General features: G+C 36.2%; 1 protein-coding gene and 1 non-coding gene across 2 annotated transcripts; both read left to right on the forward strand.

Annotated features, from left to right (window-relative positions):
- Positions 1-1,008: 1,008 nt before the first annotated feature.
- LOC133185955 (betaine--homocysteine S-methyltransferase 1-like) lies at positions 1,009-8,379 on the forward strand. The gene is made up of 7 exons (XM_061321240.1): positions 1,009-1,094; positions 3,982-4,172; positions 4,487-4,681; positions 5,328-5,439; positions 5,709-5,887; positions 6,602-6,683; positions 7,872-8,379. Exons 1-7 carry the CDS (start codon positions 1,082-1,084, stop codon positions 8,159-8,161), a joined length of 1,062 nt encoding a protein of 353 aa, XP_061177224.1. The 5' UTR covers positions 1,009-1,081; the 3' UTR covers positions 8,162-8,379.
- Positions 6,922-6,994, forward strand: Trnai-gau (transfer RNA isoleucine (anticodon GAU)). The gene has a single exon. It is a non-coding gene; the product is annotated as a tRNA-Ile (tRNA).
- Positions 8,380-10,224: the final 1,845 nt, after the last annotated feature.

Below are 10,224 nucleotides of genomic sequence, written 5' to 3' on the forward strand. Positions count from 1 at the left end.
GAAATTAGAAATCATGATCGTGTCACAAATGTTCCACTGTATATAACTGGGCCGTAGAACGCGGGGGAGATGGGCGCCCCCACCCCATTTTTTCTGAGTATTGTACTTTGCTGTAGGAAATTTTCCTTTATTTTCTCTCTCTCTCTCCCCCCCCCCCCCCCGTTCTTTATTGTTTTAAGGTCGAGCACTGGCAAGTTCCAGGATTTGAACAGTAAATGAAGTTTTTTTTTTTTTTTTTTGGCTTGTCAGACTTTTTAAGAAGTTGCCCCCCCCCCCTCCACTTTGGAAACCGTTGCTATGGGCCTGTATAGATAGTTCTAAAGTTCATTTTAATACTTCATGCATACATGACAAAGTCCCTCATCGCAGATTTCGTTTCACCCTCAATATTCAAACACACTATTCATAAGTAAGCTACTTCAGTGTCTTTGGCGGCCATGTCAGGAGATATTGTTATAAGTAAAGCACAGATACAACGAACACGATGATAATGAATTAAAGCTTACAGTGAAGTGATTTTCATTCCCTGCATTTACAAAATCAAGTCATATAGACACATACTGGATTTAGCCTATAAGGATTGAAATTTTTTACGAATTCAAAACTTTTCGTCCCTGGTCGCTGTAAGTGTATTTTACTGTAAATTAAATTAATTGACATATTTTGTTATCGAAAAACACGCCAATACAGGTATTGAATAACTATGATTTTATTTAATGTGCTATACATTTTCATCACATCTGTTGTGCATACAAGGCTGACGCGTCCTTCTAGATTCTAAGTACTAATTATATATAATGTACACATTTTAACCCATTTCTAGATGCAGGTTACAAACAAAAAACAAATAAGATACGTACATCATCTATCAGAAATCTTATATATCTTATATAGAAAGCGTTATCAGATTGCTGCATTATGTCCCCAATAGTGACCCCCGGGTTTGCACAACAATAAACTTATGATAACACCTCCTTTCCATACGAACCAGTTTTTAACGTGCAATACTAGAGAGGTCCACTCGCAATTTCACAACTGACAAGCTACACTAGTGCTCCTGTTATTCACAGATTCTGTGACCATGGCAAAACAAGGTGAGATTTTGCAGCAGGAATTATCTGCATTCTTTGTTACCTAGTTTCTTTGAGTGCCGTCTCATTAGGGGGTGTTTGTTTAGATGTTTTTGTGATAACGTGAAAAGCGGTCATTACTCCATTGTTTGTTTACAGTTTTTACGTTGTATTTTTTTAAAAGGTAATGAAGATTCTTCTCTCTCCCTCTCTCCGAGGTGAATTTATTTTGCTTAATATTTTAAGGCACCTATATAATGAAAATCAGAAAATGTACGCATGCATTGTCGAGATATCTACGAACATGGACTTTTCTTTTCCATCCACTAACTTCGATTACCAATATGCTGGTATTTCATTCATCAGAAAACTTAAATGCAATGCATTCATTACCTTATGTCTATAAACAACAAGTACAAAATCATTTGGGCACGTTTATAAAACCCAGTAAATGTAAATATCAAAAGATTTGTTATATTTTGTATTACAGAAGCTTCTGTTGAATATATCGTGCGGTCGATAGAAATCATATGCTGCTTAGAGTACGGAAGCCCAATATTGCAAACCCAGTTATCAGAAAAGATTTTTTAAAAATTAACCCAAATCCATTCTTACTTTTAAAAAAATTAAAGTAAACGGTGTTGAATGAATTATTAATATTTTCGAAATGATTTCGAAAAATCTGTAAACTGACCTTTATAACTTTTCGTATAGAGCATGTGATGAGTAGTGTCCTCTACAAATATTTAGAATTTTTCAATTTAAATTTGTATATGACAAAATTGTCATATCCAAATTTAAATTGAACAATTAAATTCTAAATTTTTGTAGAGGACAGTAGTATGTACCAGAGATTCTGTACGTAAGTAAGCTAGGGTACAGTCTAAAAAAATCTATTTCTTTTTTTACTATTTCTATTTTATTTTACCCGTTGCTATTTCAAATCCAGATTCAATGTCACATGACAATGATTTAAAATCATTCATTGGAAGACATTTCATTCTTTCTCTGTTATTCATTTATTGATGTATAAATATTCATGTCTAATATCATTCACCCCCCCCCCTCCCGATTCTACTTTATTCTTATTTATGTACTCAACCTATTTATCTGCATGGTATTTTATCTCTTCTCTGAAATGATGAACTATATCTTATACTATGAAAAGCAGGGTACCTGTTATCAGGACCGAGGAAACAAACCTGGATGCAAATTGTAAACACGATCAACAGCATAGAAAATATAGTCAATGGGACCTTTAAATCCACCCTCGAAATAACTCATGTTATCTCTACAGACCGACTCAAGTGGTTTAACACTATATAAAGATATACTTTGAACTTCAACCCATGTAATAAATCAATATGAACTTCGACTCAGACCTGTTATAATTTGATACTTTGTATTAAGAAAATTTTCGATAAAGAATATATATGTACATGTATAAGAATGTTTCCAACAATGGCGTCTTTTGGGGAACTTAAGGCTGAAGCTTATAAAAAATCGTATTCCGGAGAGAAACAATAAAACGAAAGTTACAGAGTACTCACAATTTCAAACGAATCCATTGTTTTATCGCCAAAAAATATTGATAATTGCAAAACTATTTATGTCTTGTTCTGATCTAAGAACCCCCCCCCCCCCAAAAAAAAGAGAAAAAAGAAAAGAAAGAAAAAAAAAAGGAAAAACGCAAGTTTTTGTCAAATCAAGATTAATTTGTACAGAAATTTTAACGAGAGGGAATAAAATAACATGCCTGATACAGAAAAAAAGTAAGTTTTGATTTACAACAAAGATTATTTGAGCAAATTTTGAGTTGAGAGTACCCTGCGCAAAGAACAATGATTAAGCAATCCACAACATTATTATTCTTTCTGTTGCACGTTACACATTGTAAAACATATCCACTCAAAAACAAAACATTGTATGAACATTGTTTGTATTTTATATTTTGGAAGCCAACAAAACAGGATTATACAGCGTGGTTACTAATGCATTGCACTTTTAAACATATTGGTTCATTTTTTCCAGTAATAAATACTTTTTTTGTGGATTATTGTAAATCAAAGTGGGATAACACTTGTTTCGATTAAAGATTTAACAGATACAGCATTGTGTTGCTCCAATGTAGGCCATTTACATTATTTCTTTAACTGAATGCTTTACATTATGTCATTAACTAAATGCCCTATGAAAATGTCTGGAAAAAAACTGGATCTTTCGCAACATTTCAATGTACTTTTAACTGAAAAAAGAAAAAAAAATATAATATTGAATGTAGGATAATAAAGAAACTCTAAAGCAAAAGTAACATTACTTACCAAATTTTACACTATTGAAATAAATGTATAGAACAATTTATGTATTCCATTTATTTGACGATGGTCGTTAGTTTTACCAGAGATGCATTGCGATCCGTAATTCATTGATAATCCATGCATTCTGGCTCCGTAATACATGAAATGTAGAGATAAGGAACGGTATTCAAGCCCAAAGTCCATTTAAACAATAGAAATCGGGAGCAGAGCAAAGACGGACCTCCAAAAACATCAGAGATGGGATCAGGTGCCATGGAGGAGTGAGAATCCCCTGTCGAACTGTCACACCCGCCGTGTGCTCCTTGTCATCATCGTGAAAAACAGAAAAATCCATAGACAATTCTGTGTGTAATTAATGGCCAAACAATTGTGTTGATAAAGCAACAGTGACGTCCGGTATATGGCATATGAAAAAAGCATCTGCATTTAATTAATACTAAATATACATATATAATAAATCTTCACATCGCATTCAGTTACTGACATTGTGTTTCTATTCTACATACTGGTACATGAAAATGTAATGTAACAATCTCGTTGAAATTGTTTTATTCATATTGTACGTAAAGATTTTTTATTGTCTTTCTTGTAAGGATTGGTAGAACGTTTAAAGAATGGTGAAAAAATCCTAATAGCGGAAGGATATATGTGGGAGTTGGAGAGAAGAGGATATCTGACCGCTGGAGGATTTATTCCAGAAGTAGTTCTTGACAACCCTGAAATAGTGCGTGCCCTTCACCAAGAATTCGTCCACGCTGGCACTGATGTTATAGAAGCATTTACGGTAAGTACGTAATGTAAATATTACTAATAAAACTGTGCAGAGAGTCATTTATAGTATTTCCCCTCGTTGATCATTACCGTTCCTCTTGCGCAACATCTTTTCCAGATTTTATCTATCTAAAGTTTCATTTGTTATTTTCAATTTATCGGAAAGGATATCGAAATAGTGAAAGCTTTGTTAGAGGTTCTCCCCCCCCCCCCCCCCAAATCATATTGCATTTGTAATTAAATCTTTTACAAGTCAGTCAAAACAAAATGCCATCAACAAATTTGCAGGGTGTTTCATATAAAGTACTTTGTTTTAATATTTTGTAGTACTATGGACATCGTGAAAAACTGCGTCTGATTGGTCGAGAAGATGACCTCGAGAAGTTAAACAGAGAGGCACTGCAGATAGCAAAGGAAGTAGCGTCAGACAATGGTAAACTACTGGCTGGAGGTATCTGTAACACTGGGGTGTACAATCCAGAGGACGAGGCCACATTTGCCACTGTCACCTCAATGTTCAAAGTAAGATTCCATTGGTAGGTTATGTTTAAAGTAAGATTTCATTGGTAGGTTATGTTCAAAGTAAGAATCCATTGGTAGTGTAGGTTATGTTCAAAGTAAGAATCCATTGGTAGGTTAGGTTCAAAGTAAAATATCATTGGTAGTTTCTGTTCAAAGTACATGTAAGATTTCATTAATAGGTAATATTCAAAGTAAGATTCCATTGGTAAGTTATGTTCAAAGTAAGATTCCATTGGTAGGTTATGTTCAAAGTAAAATATCATCGGTAGGTTATGTTCAAAGTATGTGAAATCTTCGAGTTTCATTTTTATTAAAGAAGCCTTTGTCTACGATATCAAAAGTCTATACTCTAGATATCCTAGTCTATACTTTATCGCGGGGAAAAATGTACAATGAGATGTTGAAAAATCATACATGTTTTGATTTTGGCAATACATGTATTTTATAATTTTCAAATTTTCTAAGAGTTTTTCTAAGTTTTTTTTAGAATCAATTTTTTTAAACATCACTTTTTAAATACTGGTATGTTGTTGCATAGTACTGCCAGAGTTTCTCCTTCACTATCGCCATTATTATCGCGAGGAGTAAAGAAAAAGGCTTGATAAATAATTAAAACAAATGTTAAATGAGAATTTATTTTGTCCAGGAGCAAATAGAGTGGGCAGTAGAGTATGGTGTAGACTTTATAATAGGTGAAACCTTCAATGATTTGGGGGAAGCCATGCTTGCTTTAAAGGCCATTCAGAACTATGGGAAAGGTGAGGGTTTTACCATGTAATATTGATCTTAACAAAGTATTGGTTAGATAATTCATTTACATTATATAATCAGGAATAAAAACTGAATGCAAGTTATGAACGAAGTCTAAATGTTTCCTATAATGCACCTTTACTTCCTTTGAAGAATCTTTATGTACATGTAAAAAGTCTAGTAGGAAAGGGTTAATGATTATATATTTTTTTGTTTTATAAGTATCTTTCCAAACATTCCACGGTTCACTTCAAGATATAACTGATATTATATGTAGGAGTTCCTGCGGTTATTACACTGACTGCGTACTTCCCCGATACCACGACAGATGACGTTCCTATTCCGGAGGCGTGCCGCCGTCTGGAGGAAGCGGGGGCCGCGGTGGTGGGTCTGAACTGTGGGAGGGGCCCTAGCACCATGATACCACTCGTCAAGGAGATCAAAAAAGTTTGCAAGGTAATAGGAAATAAATTCATAGCTGTAAAGAGTTTCCTTGCATTCTGAAGTTCAATTAGTGAATATAAATGACTTGAAAACAGAAATTAAATAGTTTCATAGCTGTAAATAGTTTTTTACGTTCTGAAGTTCAATTATTGAATATAAACCATTATGGATGCCTTCCTCTGTAAAGGAGATTGCTGTTTATTTTACAAAGTGATAGTGACATGGGTTACTTGGATATATTTCATTTCATGTCAAGATTCACTAACCAAATGTCAAATGACATATCATAAATGCGATAAACAGTTTCATCTCAGATAGTGAGGAACAAAGCCAGTACACGTGAAACAAACCGTCTAATGCAATTCTAGTCACCAGTCACTCAGGTGACCTATTGCTATCTGGGGGGTTTTCGCCGTCATGTATAGTCTGTCGTACGTTAATATTTGATGATTTTCAGCTTCTTCTCTGGAACCACTACAGTTATATCAAATAATTTTGATATGTTGCTTAAATCGAATAAAAGAATAATACTGGGTTGTTGATGAATATAACCAGACTAATCATTATGTTCCCTAATCGTCCTATTCCTCTGTTTTAACAACATATCTTCATCTAAATGTATTTTGTTTTATTGTATAATTATCAAATTGCCATTCCATAGATCCTTTACAGGATTGTATTATACACAGGTGACCGTTAAGGCCCTCGGGCCTCTTGTCTTTCCAGGGACCTGTAGCTATGTTACCTGTGACTTTCCGCTGTAGAGATAACTGTCGCACATTCCAGTCCCTCAAAGATCCAGAAACTGGTATATTTATCCTCATAATGTGTTCGTATATAAGTTAAATGAGCTTAGCCAGCTTCAATAATGGTTAAATATTATTTTGAGAGAGAGGGAGGGAGAGACAGACAGAAAGAGAGAGTCCGATTGCTTTGGTGTGATATTATGTAAGTTTGTCTTTCGCGGAAGTAAATTTATCGTTACATTTCGCACGTGTGAGTCACTGATATACAAATGTGGCGTTCAGACAGGTTCAATCGCCAGTGGCCAGATAGCTCAGTTGGTAGAGCACCTGACTGATAATTCAGGGGGCCTGAGTTCGAATCCCGGTCTGGTCCGTCACATTTTTCTCCTCTCCTGTTACATTTGGTGCCTGCCATGCCCTGGAAGTGACAGTTGAAAGACCTGCCAGGGAAGACCCTGGGTTGGTGTCTTCGGGGGCCGAAGACCTTAAGAGAGGGAGGAATGTGGCGGTCAGACAGGTTTGATCGCCGATGGTGAGATACTCAGTTGGTAGAGCAACTGACTGGAGATTCAGGGGGCCCGGGTTCGAATCCCGGTCTGGTCCGTCGCATTTTTCTCCTCTCCTGTTACATTTGGTGCCGAGCCATGCCCTGGAAGTGAAAGGTGAAAGATCTGCAAAGGAAGAGCTTGGGTTGGTGTCTTCGGGGGCCGAAAAACCTTTAAGGAGGGAGGATTGTGGCGGTCAGACAGGTTCGATCTCCGGTGGCCAGATAGCTCAGTTGGTAGAACACCTGACTGGAGATTCAGAGGCCCGGGTTCGAATCCCGGTCTGGTTCGTAGCATTTATCTCCTCTCCTGTTACACAAACATATAAAGTTCAAAAGGTGATATACAGAATCTCAATCCCAGATTTCCTACTCCCAAATGCTGGTTTTTGACAACTGTCAAATTTTTAAAATTATTCTTTCTGATTATATGTAAACAGTTCATATCAACAGACTTTTCGTCTGCGGAGACTGTTAGTTTGAAAATATAACCGATTTCAAACCAATGTATGCCAACTTGCAAAATGAATTGTCAAGCTATTGGCATTCTGTTCTCCTATAAAATGTGACATCAGTTGGATCTTAAATGTTTTACAGAACAGACAAAACAAATCACTTCAAGAAATATTGATGGAATGTTAAAATGTTAAAATACTAGTAAATTAAAAATGTCAGTAGTATATACTTGTTTATGATTCTATTCCAGGAAAACCATTATATCCATTTGAACTTGAGGCAGCCAGATGCAGTAGATCAGACATAAGGTCCTGGGCGGAGGAGGCCAAAGAAGCTGGGGTGGAGTACGTAGGTCTCTGTTGTGGGAACGCCTCGTTTTACTTCCGGGAACTCGCAGAGGCTTATGGGAGAAAACCACCAACTTCTAAATATGCCCCTAATTTGAATCTTAGCCATATCTTCGGTAAGCCAAGTAAGGATGATAGGTTCAAACGTTCCACGAAAATCAGGGAATTCATGATTGGTAAGGAGAACGCTTGAGGTGGGAAATTGCAAAGAATGTGCTGCGGATTTATCTTTCTTTGTTTCCGTTCAGATTGATACATGGATTGGAAGTGATGTTATTTACCTCTATAATATAGTTTGGTAAGCTTTGTGGTGACAACGAAATATGAGACACTATAATCATAGAGCAATTAGAATGACATTTGTCTTATAAAGATATATTCTAGTCTTATGAGAATAAAAAATAAAATTACGATATTTTTTGTTTTATAACATTACACAATATATTATGGATGTCCGAAAGAGAGAGTCTACGACATTTTTAGCTCACCTCAACGAAGTTACGGGAGCTTATGTAATACCCTCGGCGTCGACGTCCCAGGTTAAGGTTTTTGGAGCAGTTTTTTTTTCAAGTACTTCTATGGCCTATATTAGTCAGAGATGCATGGAGGATGCTTCTAGTGTGTTTCATTGTACCAGTCAAGGTTTTAGATGCTGTAATTTCAGCTAAAGAATGACCAGGTTTTAGATGCTGCAATTTCAGCTAAAGAATGACCAGGTTAATGTTTTTGGAGCAGGTTAAAGTTTTTGGAGCAGGTCTCATTTCCAAGTAACTATAAGCCCTATATTGACCAAACTTGCATGGATGATACATCTAAGGATGCACACTACTGAACTTGCTTCGGATGCTGGATCTGACCACCATTTTCCGGATGAGTGACTAAGGGTTTTGGAGCAGATCTCATTTCCAAGTAACTATTAGCCCTATATTGACCAAACTTGCATGGATGATACATCTAAGGATGCACACTACTGAACTTGCTTCGGATGCTGGATCTGACCTCCATTTTCCGGATGAGTGACTAGGTTAAGGTTTTTGGAGCAGATGTCATTTCCAAGTATCTATAAACCCTATATTGACCAAACTTGCATGGATGATACATCTAAGGATGTACACTACTGGACTTGCTTCGGATGCTGGATCTGACCTATATTTTCTGGATGAGTAACCAGGTTTAAGTTTTTGGAGCAGATCTCATTTCCAATTAACTATAAGCCAATTTGACTAAACTTGCATGGATGATACATCTAAGGATGCACACTACTTGACTTGCTTCGGATGCTGGATCTGACCTTTATTTTCTGGATGAGTGACCAGGTTAAAGTTTTTGGAGCAGATCTCATTTCCAAGTAACTATAAACCCTATTTTGACCAAACTTGCATGGATGATACATCTAAGGATTCACACTACTGGACTTGCTTCTGATGCTGGATCTGACCTACATTTTCTGGATGAGTAACCAGATTAAAGTTTTTGGAGCAGATCTCATTTCCAAGTAACTTTAAGGCCTATCTGAACCAAACTTGCATGGATGATGCATCAAGGGACGAACAATCTCAAAACTTGCTTCGGATGCTGGATTTGACTTACATTTTCTGGATGAGTGACTAGTTTTAAGTTTTCAGATAAGTCTATTCCCAAGTAACTGCAAGCCCTATCAGACCAAAATTGCATAAATGTTGCATCTAGGGATGCACACTCCTAGATTATTAGTTTAGTGTGGGACTTTGCCTTACTTAAAGACAACATTCGTTGAGGTGAGCTCTGTAATCTCTGATTACCTATGTTTCCCATTACCGCTATATTTTTCAACATTTCCACACAGTGAATTTTGTATTTGTTTTTTCTTTGTTGCTTGTTTTTTATTTATTTATTTATTTTTATTTATTTTTTATATTTTGTTCTTTGTTTTTTTTTTCGGGGGGGGGGGGGGGGGGGGGGGGTCTGTAACATGTTGGAGAAACCAAAGCGAGCATTTTATAGGCTATTGTGAAGTCACAATGGTGATAATATGCTTCTGGAATTGATAAAGTTACTTATGTTACGCTGTGTTATATTTCTCAGTGATTCGTGCAGTAATAACATACAGATAGTTATAAGAATTTAAATAGTGTAATGGGAGAAAAAGGTTCCATTGAAATATGGAGATAACGAACAGTATCCAAGCTCAATGTCCATTAAAACAATACAAATCGGAAGCAGAGGAAACACGAATCTCCAAAAACATCAGAGGTGGGATCAGGTGCCATGGAGGAG

The sequence above is a fragment of the Saccostrea echinata genome, unplaced genomic scaffold, assembly GCF_033153115.1.
Source record: "Saccostrea echinata isolate AGI-Se365-2 ecotype Australia unplaced genomic scaffold, CSIRO_AGI_Sech_v1 ptg000012l, whole genome shotgun sequence".
NCBI classification, from domain to species: Eukaryota; Metazoa; Mollusca; class Bivalvia; order Ostreida; family Ostreidae; genus Saccostrea; species Saccostrea echinata.